Source organism: Phaethon lepturus, unplaced genomic scaffold (genome assembly GCF_000687285.1).
Source record: "Phaethon lepturus isolate BGI_N335 unplaced genomic scaffold, ASM68728v1 scaffold19780, whole genome shotgun sequence".
NCBI classification, from domain to species: domain Eukaryota; kingdom Metazoa; phylum Chordata; class Aves; order Phaethontiformes; family Phaethontidae; genus Phaethon; species Phaethon lepturus.
The window spans coordinates 47,524-66,320 of record NW_010510035.1 but is presented as its reverse complement, the minus strand read 5'-3'; the positions used below and the strand labels follow the sequence as shown (position 1 = coordinate 66,320).

Sequence of the window (18,797 nt, the reverse complement as noted above, 5' to 3'; positions counted from 1 at the left end):
GTCCGTTAGCCAGGGTGCTGCGGCGCGGGGGCCAGCCTTCGCGGGTGCTCAGGGGCAGGGCCGGCGGGCAGGCACGCGTCTGGAGAAACGGTACCGAGCGTCGTAGAGCCGCCGCCTCCAGTAAAAAGAAAGCAGAAGTTTGTGAATTGTTCTGCCACTGGAGCGATGGGCATCTTTTGGGAGAGGACGGGAGTGCAGAGCCTCTGACGGAGTCCTGTCTGTTTGACCTTTGGAACGGCTGAGGTCCGTGTGGGACCTCAGTATTTTTCTCCAGTCGGCAGGGAAGAGGAATGCGTGGCTCTACATACACCCTGTAAAATTGAGGCTCCAAAGCATCATAATCATGGCTTATCATCCCCACACCCCCCTTAACTGTTAAAAGAAAGGATGAGAGAAAGCCAGAGGCACTTTTTTTGCTCTGTCTCCATCAAGATTTAGGTCCAGCCCCTCAGGAGCTCCAGGCACTATGCTTAACTATATTGCGCGTGGGTGTCGATGCTCTGTAAGAAGGGAAGTGAAGCCACGGTCGCCTTCGTGCTGCTCAGCAGACGTTGCCGTGTTGTGCACAGGACACCTGTCGAAATGGTGCCGGCCTGGGCAGGGACCCTTGCAGGTCCTGCATAGCCCGGCCCTGCCGCTCGGTCACCGTCCCACCGCCCTGCGCTTCTTGGCCGAGAGGGTCTGATAGAGCCGGAGAATCGCTGGGCCTGGGAGGAAGATCTGGGCGGGTGGCTTAGCAACACGGAGGCTCTTTCTGTCTCTTGTCAAATCCTATTGATGAGTTAACAGTCTGTGTTAATACTCTCCGGAAAGCCAGAGACATCTGTCCTATTGGTACAATTTGCTTGGGAAGGATGAGGCTGAACATGCTGGAGAAAGAAATAGCTGTGGTAAGAAATCTGTCATATATTGCTAAAGTGAATGACAAAGGAATGATCATTCAAAATCTACAAAAAGAGAAGTTAAAACAGTGTGTTATGTATATGATATTTACATATCAAGCTCTCAAGGTATTTTTTGCTACAGGCAATCAATAATAGAGGTGGAACTTGTTTTCCTTCTTTTCTTCTTTCCTACTGTACACCCTTGAAACTTGTCCCCTGCTGGGTTTCGTGTGTGTGTACCCATAATAACATTCCTAGTTAGTGGCAAAACTCTGACAGCACTACAGGTTTCTCTGTGAAAGAGTTCATTAAATGCCAGCCAATAATCCGGTGGCATTTGCTAAAGTAATGCTGTAAAGCCAATCTGTTTCTCTTCCTTCTTGCTCTCTTCCTTTCAAAAGAAATTTCTCGTTCTCAGCAGACATGAGAAGAAAAAAACTGAGAATTAAAGCTGGCATATCATTGCTGCTAAGCAAAAAAATAGTCATTGACAAACTGTAATTCAGCTGCATCACCTGGTGATAAAGAAACACTGATAACTACAGTTAAAATAAATATATAGCCATTTTGCATTTCAAAACTTTGCAAAGAATCCGGAGCATAAGGGTAAACTGGATGCTCTTGGAATTTGGCAAGAAGTTGGTTTTAGGAGATGTTGATGTATTCTACGCCTATTATATGCCTCTTCACAAAATATATGCTGTCTCCCACAGTTCTGGACAGCACAACCCAAGCAGCTGCTGAAAATCTGCTTTGAGGCAAACAGCATGTGACAGGCCGTCTCCTCCCACCATTACCAACCCGAAGCCGCTTGGCACAGCTCGCAAACTGGCCAGGTCTCCTTGGGGTGGGACTTGCTGGGCGACGAGCGTCTCTGAGCCAGCCCTGGTCCCCGGGGAGGTGTCCGCGCCGCTCCTTCCGCCGCCTTCCCCAAATGATAAAACAGCCGCTCCGCTCGCTTTCTACATGCAGTCACGTTTTGTTACTTCAGGCAGCGGCAAAACGCCAGGGCAGATGCTAATCAAAAGTATAAATAAAATCAAATGTGTGGAGGGAAACAGCGCAACGACAAATGTTTTCCCAAAACGTGCAAAGCCTGAAACTGTAAAGCGTTCCTCTTTTTGTCAAGACAGGTTGGGAATTGCTTATTGCAGTCTCAGAGCATTATTAAGGGGCTCAGCAAGGTTGTTACTTAGCTGCGGTATTGGGAATTAAAGAGGTTTCTTAGGAAAGTACTGTCGCTTATGTGCATTAGCTGCAGGAGTGGTTCAGCGTCCCATAACCTGTATTTGTTTTATCTTTGCCGAAATATCTGCGTATACAGAACTTTCGGTGAAGCCCGTCCATGAGAGTTTCTGTTCCTGAAGGACAAGGATTAGCCATTTCTCACAAGAAGTGCACAAAGCCAGTGGCAACTGGTCATTTCTGCTGTCAGGAGCTGGCAAAATACAAATCAGTGCCTGACTTACCATTTGCAGTGCCCCTGAAAGACTTTCACATAACAGTATTATTTGAAATTCAAATGTTTACGTCTAATCCATCTCACTACACCCCTGAAAACGTTGGACCCTATTTCCAGTAGTGATAGACTTTATGGATGTTTTACCAACGACCCTCTAAAGTGGAGTCTCCCAGTTGCCTTACCGTAACATGCCGCGAATCGTGTGTGATTTCTCAGCTACAGTGGTGTCAGAGACTGAGCTAAAGCCCACATGATTCAGCTGAAACCGTGGTATGATTGCAGAAATGAAGGATAATCTTCGAATTTCTTAAAACACATTCTCTTTGCAGTGGGCAGTGGTGTAACTGTTTGCTTGGGAAGTAACTTTGTGCTTTACTGAATTATGGGGATTATACACTGGTGTCTCATGTGATTCCTAACTTCGTTAAAGTAAATGTTGGAGTGTGCACACAAGTTGCACACAAGTAGGCTTTGAATATTGTGCTAAGGTCTTTTTGCATTCGTGAGGTGTCTAGCGACGTTCTTTTACCTTTGCATAAACCTCTGCACCATCAGAGGCTGCAACTGAGAGTGTGGATTACTGTGTGTCTATGGTGTGTGTTCGTACAGCCATAGGGGTAAGCATCTCCAATAAGCTGATGGTATTTTTGAAGTGACCATGGGAAACATTATTGCATTTCTTTTGCAATTTTGTTAACTGTTGTCTATAAAGACAATTTAAAACAAAAATTTCTGAAATGAATGAGGTTTTGCAGATCATAGTTTTTATCATAACCATAAATCATGTGTGGGGTTTTTTTTTTCCAAACCATGTTTACATATGGAAGCATGACAGCAATCAACCACAAGCTACTTCTTTTGCAGGCATTTCATTTTTTAAAGGAAATATTTCTTTAACGATGGCAGTAAAACAGAAACTCAAATAGTTTCAAAATAGACCATTAGTTCTTATCGTTGCATGTTTATGTTTTGTTTTAGTTTTGTGATTTTAAAAAGATTTCTGAACAGAACCTGCTGCAAAATTTTGTTACAATTTGACACTTGGGGATTCGTAGGCTTTTCAAGAGCTGAGTTGTTTGATAAAATTAGTAATGGATTATAAAGATTTTCTCGACAGAGTAGCCATTCTAGAGTTTTTTCCTGCTTTGCTGTAATACAGCATGCTCTTTAAATTGGTATTAAATTTTTTAGCCACGACATTTGAAAAAAGAAATGCAAAATATTTACATGTGATGTATGCAATGAAGATCTTATAAGGAGTCCTGTGAAAGATCTTGTGTGTTGTTTAGTGCATACTGCAATGTAAGCTGTCAAAGGAACGCTCACGCTATATTAAGATTTTCTGTCTTATAGGAATGAACCATATACATCAAATTTGCTAGACTTCTGACTTATTATTCATTTATATGGACATAGCACATATTTTTAAATACAGTGTAAAGGTCTCAATTCCCTGTTAATTTGTCTGTCTTCTGACTGAATAGGAAGTTTGGGGCATGATCCCACCCCAAAACTGATAAAATGCAATTTTTGGAATTATTCCTTTAATGTGATGTTTGTCAATATCATTTTGTGAATATAATGCAGAGCTGCACTATATTATCTCATATTGTGTCAATGTGTTTGTATATGTGTGTGCGCACATAGACATACTCAAGTGGTGTGGACAGACTATTCAGGATAAGACAATGCAACTCTAGAATTAACCTCAGAAACTGGCTTTTTTTTTTTTTTTTGCCTAGATGGACAAAACCAATTTTGAAAAAGGGTTACAGACGACGGTTGGAGCTGTCAGATATTTATCAAATTCCTTCTGCAGACTCTGCTGATAATCTTTCTGAAAAACTAGAAAGGTATGAAAAATTCATGAAATAATTTTGTTTCAGGAATCACACTGCATATTTTCATTAAAAAGCTGTTGGATAAAATGTTTAAATAGCGTTGGGTGCAAGCTGGCTGCACCCATTGACTGGCTTAAGTGTGTCCTCATTCAGCACACAGCCACCCTTTGGGAGCTGAGGGGATCCCTAGATCCCACATCCCAGCAGATGTGTCACCTAGATACTCTAAATTACTATATGCAGGTACCTGTGACATCTGTCTATTGACTAGTGAGGCTAGACTCACATTTTCAATGTTAGTTCTCTATTCTGCTGTTCTTTCTTCCCAAAATATCCTCATAAAATTTTGTTTTACTTTTTTCTTCAACAAAGTAACATTCTTAATTTCCTTTGATACCACTGTTGAACGACTGCTGCTGCAGAAATCATGCCCTGACTTTCCTCATTTAGACTTCCTCTCTTCTCTACCCTATTTCAGTGGATCCTAATTCAGAAACTGTGCTACACTGGGACTAAATCTTACAGGTACAAGTGCCTAAATCCAGTCCTTCTCCCCCAGCCTCCAGTGTAGTTTTCCCTGGCGTGCTAGGGCAGCTCACGTCTGCACTGTTGTACCAATCCAATTAAACTTAATTGCAGTGTGACTTACGTATTCAAAACTGGTGGAAAGTATTGAGAACATTGGTGTGCTTAATGAATTTTGATAGTTTATAACTGGAATAATCTGATTATTTAATATTCTGTTGAAAAATGGGGAAAAAGCTAGGTAAATTCTTAGGAGTGCTTTCATCTGCAAGTTGAATTTTGACTGAACACATTCTGTGTATAGTATTGCTTCTGATCAGCAGTTTATTATTGAACAGAAAATGATTGCTCCAGCAACACAGGTTAAAAATAATACTCTGCAGTAGAAAAGTCACATTTTTGATGCTTTGTTAGTGTTTTCTTTTTTGCAGACTGGAAGAGCTCCAAAACGTTTATTTGCCTATTATTTGTGCTTCGGTCTTAAGTACAGCAGGTTTCTTTAAAACATACAATGTGACCTTTTCATGAATTAATTCCCTGTGGGGTGATGTATGGCTGAGTATTTAAAACTGCCAAATATGTGGCTGAACTAGGTTTGAACTTTTATTGATCTATCAAGTCAATGAAGGCCAGGTCTTTGGGGTCTCTGCAAAGCTTTCTTTCATTAGTCACCTTAGCTAAATCTCCTTGGATATACTTGAGTGAATTGAAGTATGTCAGAGCCATAGACCCATGTATTTGCTCACACAACTTAATGGTCTTGTTTTTTGGTTCCTTTTCAGAGAGTGGGACAGAGAGCTGGCAACCTCAAAGAAAAAACCCAAACTTATTAATGCTCTTCGACGATGCTTTTTCTGGAAATTTATGTTCTATGGAATATTGTTGTATTTAGGGGTAAGATTTGTTCTTCTTTTCAGTAAACTTTCAGTGTTTCATGTATAGATCCAAGTCTTAGGGATTGCTACATTAATGCAGAATCCTGTGAATAGCTACAGATTTTGTTCTGCGTATTGCTTATAACGGTGATAAATGCAGAGAGATACTCAGGGACCATCATAAAAAAAGTATTTTCTGATAATATGTTAATATCTTCAAAACATACATATTAATAATTTTCAAATGTATGTAGTGTTAGGTGCTGGCATATGCTCCTCCAGGTACAGGTAGAACGCCTGAATTTTTGTATCGCTGCTGAACTGAAGTAATTATTTTCTCATGTTACGGTTTTTAAGAAGTTTCTAAAGAAATTTCTACCCTTACATTAAAACAAATGACAGTGCAATTTCACATGATTCAGTCAATTTTGTCAAAGTGACTATCAGTCAACTTCATAGTTAAATGCTTTATTCAGGTTTATGTATGCAATAAACAAGTTATCTTCATTTGTGGTAAAAACTCTGCATAAATAACCGTGTGAAATATGCTTGGATCTTTGTGCTGTCAGTGCTCCAAAGTGTATGATCGGGAACTTGATGTGAAAGTCTGAACTGATTATGTTTATCACCTTTCCAACGTATTGGTTAGGATTACCCTGATTTACCAAATGCCACCTGTAAGTGGTGCCTATCACTGGGGTTAGGAGCTGTGAAAATAGTTTATTATTAATGGTGTCTCACTAGGTGTGTTGGATAGCCAGACTGTAAGTCTGGAAATTACTGATAACCAATATGCACATTAAATATCCATGTTATTTTCAAGTTTCTGCAATTTAGTAGTAAAAGCGAGATATTAAACTCTGTGCTTCTCTGTTCAGAATGCTGTGGTATCAGAAACTGCAGCTATAATAGCCCAAATGGCCTGAAATGGTCAGATGTACTCAGATAGTCAGTGTTTTGAGATGTGAGATGGATCTCTAGGCCAAATTTTTATTTTTGGAAGATTGATACAGAAAGGAACTAATTCCACTGTCAGTAGTGTTGGAATGTGATCTAGTTTAGCTGTACTTTCAAGATCATGGATTGGGCAGAAGAAGAGTGGAAGAGGATTTTATGGAAAACAGCCCACAAATGAAGTTCACGTTACTTGCTGTAAAACCAAACTCCTCTTCTCTTCTGGCTTTCTGTCGAGTATCCCAATGAACTATTCTAAGAGAATAGCAGAGTTATAGAAAAGCAAACCTTCATGCCCATTAGAATAATCCCTCTGCCAGGCAGGAAGGGGAGGGTAGTGCGGAGTTGTCATCACACCCATGAACTTGCTACCGACTCCTTTGTAGAAGGGGAATTTCAAACCAGGTAGTAGGCTTCTTGAAGCCTTCTAGTAGGCAGATGAAGAAAGATCATGATCTGCTCTATGGCAGCCATGCCAGATGTGTGCTAAAATGAAATCACACCAGCACCCATATCCTAAAGTTTTAATAGTTTTATATAAAACACTCTCAATAAATAAATAAGAATACCCTGAAAACTAAAACACAAGTTCTTAACTATGTGCAAACTATTCATCATTAAAAGGGATTTTTTAAGGGCGAAAAGTTTTAATGCGTCAGGCAGTTTTTCAGGTTCAAAGAGCATTTTTCAACTTAAGCATCGAACTTGGAGCCTGACTTCTGCTGGTTTTATGCTGGGATGGTTCCACCCCAATAAACTTCCATGGAGTCCCTCCTGTTTACACGGCTGCGTGAAAGACAGGCTAATCTTGCAGATTACAAAATAGGTAGATTTATTTAGGGTCCTGGGATGAAAGTCCTGTAAAATATTCATAAGCGTATTAATTTGGACTGATAATGATGCAAGTGTTCTGGTTTAGAACACTGTTAATTTGATTTGGATAATTAATAACAGACTACAATTTCACTTCAGATTGGATTTTCCCCTAAGAATTACAGAAAAACTGACTGCTTCTTTCTCTTGTAACACCATGTCCAGGTGCAATGAGTAACAGTAACAGAATCAAGAAGTCAGAAAGTAAAATGCTCTAAAGAAAAGGGAAGAACTTCTCTAAAAAAAATATAAATTGCTTCCCTAAAAATGCAGCATTCACATTCTTTCTAGTCTATAAAAAATTGAGGATTTACCTCAGTCTGTCATGCTGCTTCACGGATTAAAAATAAAAAAATATAGTCTATAGGCCTTAATTTTTTGCAATCCCATTTAGACTGTCCCCCAGATGTAGCTCATAAAGAACAGCCCTGAAATTTCCCAGTAGCAAGGCTTGATTTGGAAAATATGATCTCAAGTGAAACAGTTCTTTACCTGTTAATTTTTTTTGCTGCTTTCTCATGGATAGATACACTCATACGCATGTGTGCGCAAATTCTGATTAAAATAGGGGAATCAAGAAATTACCTCCAAAGCCAGCTTTGTTCTCTCTCACTTTGTGTCTCGGTAACTTGTTGGGCTCTTGTCACTAACGAAGAGCCTCAGATCTCCTCTCGCTGCCTCTCGCCTCAGTCTGTCGTCGCCCCTGCTGCAGATCTGGTTCGAAGCGACGTGCCGTGCCCACCTTCTGCATGCACGGGGGCTGCCCAAGAACGGAGGGGAGCGGGTGGTTATGGGGCTGTCTGTGCTCACTCTGGAGGGCTTTTCTGCATGAAGTCCTGGGCTGTTTGACTGTTGTGCAGGGCTGGTGGGAGGTAATATGGCTAGGATGGAAGCTGATGAGTCAATTAGTCATTTGTCTTTGTCCAGGTAGGGCAGTGAACCATCTAGGACAGGGCCTCTTGGTGTCTACGGGGCTGGGTGATAACCCTTCTCCCTATACTCCTTCATCTTGTTCGGCAGCTTCTCTGGGACGAGAGATCTTCTTCTTTGTCTCTGGGACAAGACCCTTTCTTTGGGGTCTTTCAATGGCCTTTAATTTTTTAACTTTTTTCCTCACCAAGCCAGCTACTCCTTATTCATGTCAGGTTTGTATTAGGAAAGAACCAACGTCAGTTCTACAAATTTAGCCTACCGTGCACTGCAGTAGGTGTTCCTGCAGAGTCTGCCAGCCGTCCTGTTAAAAGCTAAGCAGTGTCTGAGGTCTTTTGCAGGCAGTTTTGAGGATAACTTCCTTTGCCAGAGTACAGGCAAGTGAAGTGTGTGTGGGCATGCACACATGGGACTGTGCAGGGTTAATTTCTCCATGCAGGTGTTTTTAATGGAGTACAATTTTAGACCAGGTGAGGACAGAACAGGACTGCAGGATTTTTGAGTCATATTCTTTGGGGGTTTTTTTACATTTCTTTAAGAAATCGCAGATGTATGCAATTCAGCGCATAAGAAACTAAATCGGTACCTTTTACAATGAACATGGAAAGATTAAGTCTTAGTTTAAACTCTTGATTCTGTTATTATTAGTCTTCATTTTATTGAAAGCTGCAAGAGGAAAAACTTACAGCTAAAGCCACTGGTGTTCTTTTCAGGCCCTGCTCACGGAAATTAATGGGAGCTTTGCCATTAATTTGAATGGGGACAGGATGTTGTGCCGTATTGGCATAGGTGCAACCAGGCTGTGCGTTCTTTTGAACTTCACTTTCCTTTCAGCTCTTCTTTTGTCTAAACCCTGAGCCGTTTTCACGGCACCTTCCTTGGGATGTGGTTTAAACTCTGCTGACATCCCTGCTGTTTGCGTCGTTGTCGTTGCAACTGGCATCACAGCTTTGCTCTCATTAGGTCTAGTAGTTTTTCCGTCTCTCCCCTTCCCCTCACGCGCCGTAGGTAGTGATGTTATTGCAGGGTGGACACTTGCGCTCTGGCCCCCTAGAGTAGTACCACTCTCCCTCATAAATAAAAGGCACGGTGAGTTGCTGCACTTAATGTATCTGCTCCCCTGCTGTTCGAAACAGCTTCCACGCTTCACCTCATCCACAGACGTGTCTTGCAGTTGAAAGAAAAGATGGTGTGGCGGTGAAACAAAAATCTTGCTTTTTAGCGTGATACCGGCTAACGAATTGGATACTTTGCTGTGAGGATCGGTTTGATTCTACTTAGATTTTTCTCTTATATTCATCCCCATGAAATGTATATTTCCAACCGGGCACAGCAGCTGCTAACATTCACTTAGAAACTGTTTTAAGTATCCTATCCCAAAGGACCCTAATGAGGATTTCCTGAAGTTCTCGCATATAGGTCACGGGTGTGAGTGAGGAGGCAGGGAGGGATATGCAAGTCCCGAAGCAGTTCTTGGGCAGACGCCAAAACAGAGATGTGCATTATTGTCTTCAAATGCAGAGTGATTGAGCATATGGGGGACACACGTAACATGAAAGTTCTCATTGCGTAAGAATAGCCATACCAGGTCAGATTAGCACCGTATCCTGTGTCATACTCTCATTTCTCTTCAGATCTTTGTTATTTTAATTAAGATTTCTGTGAGGGGGATGTTTCTGAGTTTCTCAATGGCCTATGATGAATGCAGAGGGAAGAGCAAGGACAAGAGAAGGAAAAGCATGACTCTTGAAAACTGGATTTTCTGTTAGGTGCACAAATACCATTCCTTTTTTCAGGCAGGTCATTCTAATCAGTTTATTTATCCATGTTTATATCAGTGGGTAATTTTAAGGCTACAGGAGGAAAAATGAAAAACAGGTAGTTCTGCTTTCATTTATATGTAGACTAGATAATAATATCTTTGGTAAGTAATCTGATAAATCCCCACTGTAAACCAGTGGATTTTTACGCCCCATGAGATCGTAAATGATTTGGCTTGCTGCCAGCCATTATTCTGCCCTTAGTCTGTAAATCACCTTTTTTTCCAGCAAGATAGGTATGTATGCAATACCTTTATAGTCACAACAAACATAGCAGCAGACCGTGGCATTTTCACTGGAATAAGAGTAAATTAAAAAAAAAAAATCTTGCTATTTTAAGCCTAAAAGCTTATCTTGGAATCTCTGAGAGGATGAAAGTACTACATTGCCCTTGAGAGGTGACTGTTTTGTATTTTGTGAGTTTTGGGGAGTTTTGGTTTGCCACTTCGGGATGCGTATGGTCTAAGCACAGCTGCCTTGGGTCATGTGTGTTTTAATAAACACTCCTCCCTTTGCCTACCAATAACATTGAAGTCTTTGTCAAAGCTGGCTCCAGGTTTACAGCATTTGTGTTGGGGCAGAGTGGTGTTTTATTTGGGAAATGTAGTGCGTAGCACAGGTATGCTATTTGAGATGTGAAATTTCATCTCTTCTGTGGAAAAAGTGAAGATCTTGTAGCTCCACCTACAGTGACGTTCAGAAGGGGTTACAGTACAGGTTGCAGAAGTACTTGGGATTGCTCTTGTATAAAAGTCCAAAAGGAACCCAAAGGAGAAGGAAAAAATTAAAGGGGGTTTTCCCAATCTGTTTATCGCTATAAAACGTTAAATACAGCTGAACTTGGCTAGTTCACTCCTCTCTCGGTCTCTTTATGGTGATCAGTGTGATTTTCAGCTGGGAGGCCGTACTAATAACTTTTTGACAGAATTTAACACATCCGTACAAAAAAGAATTCAGTAGTTTCTTGCTATTTTTCAAGTATCAGATGCTTTCTGCTGAGACACAACAGAAAGAAGGATAAATGCATAGCAGTTCTTATCCCTAAGTATTTTTATACTGGCTATAACAATGAAGCAAAGGAGTACATACATACTTCACACCCTTCAGAAGCTCAGGCAGCAGATGAAGCAAATTGTTAGTCTGCAGCACACCGATGGTTTTTGCAGTTCTTGGGAAGGATTGGGGAAGGAAAGAGGGGGCAAGAGGCAGAGATGGAAAAGGATGAGGTAGTAGGAGTGAGAGTACGAGAACGATGGCGGCGTGATGGGGAATGGAAGGCAAAGGTGAGATAACGCTCGTGGGGTTTAATTACAACAGAAAAGCGGCAGAGGACAAATGTAATAGCAGGCTAAGGTAAGGTCAGGGCTATAGCAGATCATTTGGATGCCTTGCAGTTTAGCAGTTTGATACCCCCTCTTTTTCCTTTTCTTCTCTACCATGTTGCTCATCCTGGGATGGGAAGTCCTGGGGCTGTCAATGCGGGAGAGACTGGTTTCTCTCTGGAGCTTTTACTAAACTTGCCTCCTCTGCCATTTCCGCCCTCTTATCCTGCTTTTGTTACAACCCTGGATACAGTGATCTGGAACTGTTGGGTAGGATGATCCAAATTGTTTATACTTTTATTCTGTTGCTGTTTCCATTTAGTTTATGTTTGAGTTATATCCTCACTGTGTTGTTCTGGTGGAGTTCATTTCAGGAGCTTTGAGTCTTCCTGTGTCCTACAGGTCCAGTAAAGTGCAGTGAGAACTGTTCCCTAGGGGTCAAAACAGAGATCCAGCCTGCTAAACTGGATTCAGTCATATGATGTGGCTAATCCATTACAACTCTGAAAAGTAAATATGGAAGATAATCTCATTGTCACTTTTGTAGGAAACAAACAAAGAAAATTTGCAAACTAGATTTGGCGAAACCTAGTTTGCAAATTTTCTTCAGTGGAGTTGCAGGAGCATCACAGATTAAGACAGAAGTGAGTTGTCTGTTCTCCTGAGCAACTACTGCAAATTCCTGTGGTTTGCACAGCAAACAGACCTGGCTTCCACGTTTAAGATATAAAACTGTGAATCTCAGTTGGTAGGACTTGAAATGAAAATGTTAACCATCTTGAAAAAATAAAGAAACCACTGACTAAAATTATTTTTCTCTTGTTTCTATGTGCAGGAAGTCACCAAATCTGTGCAACCCCTTCTGCTGGGCAGAATAATAGCTTCCTATGATCCAGACAACTCCGATGAAAGATCTATAGCCTACTACCTGGGCATTGGCTTGTGCCTTCTCTTCTTTGTGAGAACACTACTCATACACCCTGCTATATTTGGTCTTCATCATATAGGAATGCAAATGAGGATAGCTATGTTTAGCTTGATTTATAAAAAGGTAATTGTTTCATTCACACTCAAAGCCAAACCTCTTGTCTGTAGCCTATGTAATCTTCAGGCCAGTCTGTTGAAAGATAGATAGTTTTGTACACAAAGTACAACTGTGGCTAACATCGGTTTCTGACAGCTCTCCATTTCCTAAGTCCAAAGAATTAAATACTCATCTACAGCTGGTTTGACTGAAGTCAGCCTCTGTGTGAGTTCAGGCTTGCTGGATATGTGGTGAGATGCCTTAACTGTTCTACCACTGTGCTCCCGTTATGCACGTGTATTGCAAAGGAAGAATAACATATACTGGTGTCCAAGGAATATTTTCAAGAGAGGATTAGAGGTGAAGATTCGAACACTGAATATAACATAGAAGGGATTGAGTTTGAATGATACTGTGTGAGATCTCTATATCACGAAGAATCAAGAGATACTGATGCATTGCTTGTTTGCGCATTCAAAGATTTAAAAAGGTGTTTGGTTTTACCAATAACAAAAGCAGCTCATTTAAACAAACTTGTTGGTTCCTCTAATATAAAGATCACTGTGCAAACATCTTTCAAAAATATTTGTCAAGATAGACACAGTAGGAGATTTTTGAGGATGCACAGCAGCACACAGCATGCATGCTTAATTAAAACTTGCATTTGCATATATATCTATATACATAAAATATGCAACAGAAAGCAAGGACTAAGTCAATAAATCAATATTTGTAAAGCAATTTAATGGTTATATTAAATTCAAGTGACATAAATAACAAGTTTAATGAGACATTCTTTATAGTGTAAGCAGATCAGTGAATTGTTATTTATACTACTGTACCATTCCCTATTATTTTTATCTGTATTTATTCTGTTTTATGGGGATGAGTTACACGGCCATTTTGGTATGGTTTTGTTTTCTTTTACAGATCTTAAAACTGTCAAGCAGAGTTCTAGATAAAATAAGTACTGGACAGTTGGTCAGTCTTCTTTCCAACAATCTGAACAAATTTGATGAGGTATGTTGTCAGTTGTTTAATCCACTCGATGATCCATCAAATACAAATGCAATACTTCAAGCTGCTCATGACAAATATTAAGGAAGGAAGGAGCATAAATGATGGACTTCACTGAGTGCTTGTTGTAGACGTAAAACGAATCACTACCTTGAGAAAATGTTTGGGCGTGTGGTTGTGGAAATGCTTCTTCTGATACTTATGACATCCTTTATCTCCTATGCTGATTAGTAGAGGAAACCTAAAAAGCAGATATACCATAAACACATGCTTGTTTTACAGTCCAGTGAGAACCTGCCAGGAAACCTCTGGGTTATGCAGTTGATTTCATAGAGGTCAGAACTTGCTGGTTCAATCCTTCCATCCTCTTTTCCTGACAACTGTACCTTTTTACTAAGGTGATCCAGTCTGTTCCTGCCGTTGAACAAGCGGTGAGGTACAGCATCCTGTTGTTACTATTACCCACTCTCCTAAAAGTCTGAATAAGTGTTGATGTAAGACCTTATTAGGAATCGTTCCCAACATATCCATTGTAGACAGTGCTTCCAGAGTCTCCTGTAAAATTTCTCTTTCATTAAAGACACAGAGGTGAATCCCTGCTAATGGCTTTGGGGACTGGAAACTCCATGAACGTCTGCTCAGTGTGTATGTTTAAGTGGCCCATTTGGTAGGACGAAGTTTGCTTCCTGTGTAAGAGGCAAGACCAGAGAGACGGTAGACAAATGGCTGAAACTGTAGGGTCTATATTATGATATAGAGCAATGCCAGCCAGCACTGTACAAATAGGGCAAGTGCCCTATCATTGAATCAGTGTAGCTGCAGTAACACAGACCCCTGTGCAGCCTGATCACAGGCTTCAGTCCAAAGTCTCCCCAATGCGAAGGAGCATGACTGAAGTAGGCAGCAGTCTGTTTTAAATCAGTTGTGTTCACGCAACAGTCATCTCTTCATCAAAGTAACATTTGCCTCCTCTATCAGATTAAATCACTCTCAGCAGATTCTTCTGTGTATATTTTTCATCTTGCAGTGGTTGACAAAGCCAGGATCGACGGCAAATTCTGTTTACTTTTAGAAAGCTGGGGTTTTTCCTCATGCATATACATAGCGAGGAGACAATTGCAGACTGAACTTTGCCTTACAAAAATCAAAGTTTAGATGTGGAATGTATATGAATTGCTGCACTGTCATCATAATTAACACCCAGAATGCTATGTGCTCAGGATCACAAATCCTCCTTATAAACTTGTTTTACTACTGGAAATACTTGTACCATTCTTCATCATGTTTTTCAAAGTGTCACTTTAATGACTTCTTCCTTTTCATGTAGTTTTCAGAGCACATCTGTAACTTGTATTGTTATTATTTTCTGCTGTGGGCTTCCACAGGGTCTTGCTCTGGCTCATTTTGTGTGGATTGCACCTTTACAAGTGGCACTGCTGATGGGACTGCTCTGGGATATGTTAGAAGCTTCTGCATTTTCTGGACTTGCTTTTCTAATAGTCCTGGCCTTTTTCCAAGCCTGGCTGGGACAAATGATGATGAAATACAGGTGACGAGACTGTTTTAAAATATTTCAATATATTTTCCTGAAACGTGTTGGTCTAAGAAGTTTATACCACTTGATTAAAGGTCTCTAGTTATGACATTGTTACAAAAGAGGAGTCCAAAGAGTGTTGGCTGTGTCAGGAAAGTCACGGACAAGCCTTTACTTATTTAGCAGCAGCTGTCTAACCTTAACAAAATGAAAGGTCTAACATGCAGTAAATAGTGTTAATAGCTTTGTAAAATTAAAAGTCCTTGTTAGTGACTTGATTTATTCTCTTTAGAGCTTGTGTTTTCTCCTTAGTAAAACAATTACTAGGTTTCTAATAATTCTTTAACATTCTTCAGAATAAATCTCTTAAAATAAACATTTTAAGTGTAGGCATATAAGGAAGGTGTTTTCATAAGATATAATGGGATAGAAACTAATTATACAGGATAAAAAAGATGAAAGATGAAGACTGACCTACTGCCTTTTTACTTTGTAGGAATAAGAGGGCAGGAAAGATCAATGAGAGACTTGTCATCACCTCAGAAATAATTGAAAATATACAGTCAGTTAAAGCCTATTGTTGGGAAGATGCAATGGAAAAAATGATTGAAAGCATCCGTGAGTAAGTGTTCTCATTTATTAGTCAAATTTTTTATGTGCTCAGAAAAAAAGAAATTAGGTGGCTATGAACACCATCTGTGGTCTTGTTAGTTAAGAAGTACACACATATTAATCCTCCATAAACTAACCATGCATTCCCACACTGCAGCTTGATTTTTTTCCCAATTTGTCAAGTTCATTATGGAGGTGAGTGTGGTTTTTTTTTTTATTTGCTTCCTCATTTGTTATAACGATATTTCAGTGGTTAGCTTGCGTAGGTAAAACAATTGTGGCATCTGTGTTTGTTTCTGGCCAACCCTATCCACATCTTACAATAAAAAGCCCTTTTGTGATGGTTACTTAAGGCTTTACAGATTTTCCTATTCTGCGGTAGCGGAAACAGTATACTGAGTCCTCTGCAGCCATTTTCTGAGAAATGGTTTTAAATGTTATATGCAATCTGTGAAAGGATTAAAGTAGCACATCTTCATGTATTCATCCTGCACAATTGTATTAATATTTATTATCTGTAGATAGCCTTCTATAATGCTTATCTCTTCAATTACTCTCAAGATTGAACTGGAACTACCAGACCTGAAGCAGAAAGGAGGTGAAAGAGTTAACCTAGTTAGCTGAGAGCCGTAAGGAGGTCTTCAGTACCGACAGGGAGTCCTGGGGGAAGGGAGGAGAAGTGACATATTGACTGATGGGTGACGCTGTGCTAAAGCTGTCCTGTGTGTTCGTTCAGTCCTTTACAGAGAATTAAAATTCTGGGCCAGGTGTGTGATTGGGAAAATAAAAGAAAATAAAAAATAGAAGTGTCATATTATTACGTAAATAAAAGAGATGAAATGATATTATTATACAAACACTTTCTTGTTCAGCTGCTTTCTGAAAGGCAATCCAGGGGAAGTGAAGTGTTCTTTACCTTTAGAATAAGGAAGATCTTAAAATTTGTAATGACTTACTATAAACGATCAGAGAGAACTCAGTCTGAATCCAGGCCAGGAGTTCCAGCTTGAGAATGGAACCAGGTTAGGATTCCCCTGGTGTCAGTAGTCACATGCATTGCTTTTAGGAAATTTGAGACTACATCTTATGAGCAAGTCCTGTAGAAATTAATTAAATAAATTTTAGCCCACAAAATGGTCACAGAAACCTGGAAAAAGGGATGTGATTTTATGATCTATTTTTTCTACAATACTTTATAGTGAATATTGTAATGCTGGAATTCGTTCAAATTTTTATTATGGTATGCATGGATTTTTAAAAGATATGAATGCTGGCAATATTACAAGATCAAAGTATCTCTCTTCTACTTCTCTGCACCAAATACTGTATTTTTTTGAGCAATCCAACACGTCACCTGGTAAAGACATCACCAGAGCAGGTCAACCCGGGAATGTCAGAGTTTCAATTGAATTTTGCTTGCTGAGCCAGCTCTGCAGGGCCTCCCAATCAATTGGCTTGTTAAGCTGGTAGGAAATGAGACCTCGTGCGTGAAGCCGTGTCTGTATTTTAGTAACGGTGCATCATAACTCAGTCGTTACCAAACCGCTTTTGCATGCTGGCATTTTCAGATGCAACCCAGATTAATTAACTCTAATGAACTAGATAGACCTGTGCTCTTACTCTGGTAGACTTGAGCTGCCGGGGCTGGCCATCCTGCAGGTGTAACCTGCCGCAGGCAAACTCCCCTGGGGAACGATGACCGATACCGGCTGTCTCCTGTGTGCCCCTCGTAAGTCTGTGCTTGTAATAACGGTTCATAAACCGTTATTATGGATAAACATACCTGCACTCCTATGGGCTATGCAATGTATTCAGAGAAGTAAAAAACCACAATGCCAAACCGTTCCCCTGAACCATAGCACTGGAGAAGGGGAAGTCCAAGGTTGGAAATGTCTGTACTTTGTCAGCAGAAGATACACCTTTATATAAAGCAAAGAATCTCAACCTCACGTATTTGTACTGATTCCTGCAGCATCACTTAAAAAATAGACGTAAACTGGTCTACACTCTATACACGCACGAGGCTCATAGCGGCTCTTACATCTCTCTCCAAGTGCCCATATTGTGTCAGCAAGACCTGTCCCAAAGGAGTGCTTAATTTAGAGCTCTCAAGCCTATATCACAGACAGACCCACCTCTGGAAAAGTTTTGCTTGTGGCTGGGTCAGCTTGTGGCTGGTACTTGGGAGCATACTGGAAAAGGTTAGTGCTTTGATTCTCCCTCTTCGGAGTAGTGACTGTGTGCTTCAGCAATGGGGGGATTTTTGGTAGCTTCTCCCTAGGGGTTTATGTGGGACTGGATGAGCACCAAGCCCAAAATTCTTTGTTATCCCTATTCAGTGCTGCCACTCATAGTCTCATACATGCTCTGGAGGGACTTAGAAGGCCCTTTCTCCAGGGCAGTGGCTACTACCATGGTGGTGAACTACATGCCTGGCTACTTTCTTCAGGCCTCTCTTGTGAAGAGAGTTGCTAGGTGCTAGTCACCCTGCTCCAAAACTGGCTGAGCTCAGATTTTCTGTCGGGGACTTTGAAGAACGCTTTGGCTGACAAAAGTTGGTAGGATGATGGATGCATATGGAAGTCTCATGCATGCGTAGTGTGGAGCTGAAAGGCGGTTCCACACAGCTCCAAAACCCTGGATGGACTTTGTGTGCAGACACTGGCTCAATACCAGAAGACACAAAAATTTTGGTGCTCAGCCTTGTAGCACCAGGTATTACCGTCACCAATGTGACTGTGAACAGTATCCCAGTGGTTAGAGTGGGATATAACCAGTATATCCCAGTATATACTGGTTATATCTCAGTATATACACTCAGTATATACACACACCCAGTGAGTGGGCACCTTGGGGTCTAGCTCCGTCTCTAGCCCCAGTTAATTGCTCTTGCAGCAGAGCAATTGCTCCTTCACTGCAGCAGAGGTGCCTCTCTTCAGGCAAAGCTGAGCTGCAGGGCACCTGGGGCATGTGAGCTGAACAGGGTCAAAATGAGAGCAGTCCGTAGAAAGCTTCAGCACTGTTAGGGCTATCAGCTCAGAAAATGAATTACGCTCCCTGGATTGTTTCTTTTTTTTTTAATTAATAGCTTGCTGTAAGATACATAGGCATTGTGGAAGCAGCT

At 40.7% G+C, this 18,797-nt stretch overlaps 1 protein-coding gene across 1 annotated transcript in view; it reads left to right on the top strand.

Moving 5' to 3' along the window:
* Positions 1-2,534: 2,534 nt before the first annotated feature.
* Positions 2,535-18,797, top strand: part of CFTR (cystic fibrosis transmembrane conductance regulator (ATP-binding cassette sub-family C, member 7)) — a gene marked incomplete at its 3' end in the record, with an annotated part of 62,381 nt that continues 46,118 nt past the window's right edge. Inside the window, exons 1-7 of the mRNA XM_010295712.1 lie at positions 2,535-2,546; positions 3,994-4,199; positions 5,495-5,606; positions 12,322-12,537; positions 13,441-13,530; positions 14,913-15,076; positions 15,558-15,683. Coding sequence (XP_010294014.1) covers positions 2,535-2,546; positions 3,994-4,199; positions 5,495-5,606; positions 12,322-12,537; positions 13,441-13,530; positions 14,913-15,076; positions 15,558-15,683 — 926 coding nt within the window. The remainder of the gene's footprint in view (positions 2,547-3,993; positions 4,200-5,494; positions 5,607-12,321; positions 12,538-13,440; positions 13,531-14,912; positions 15,077-15,557; positions 15,684-18,797) is intronic.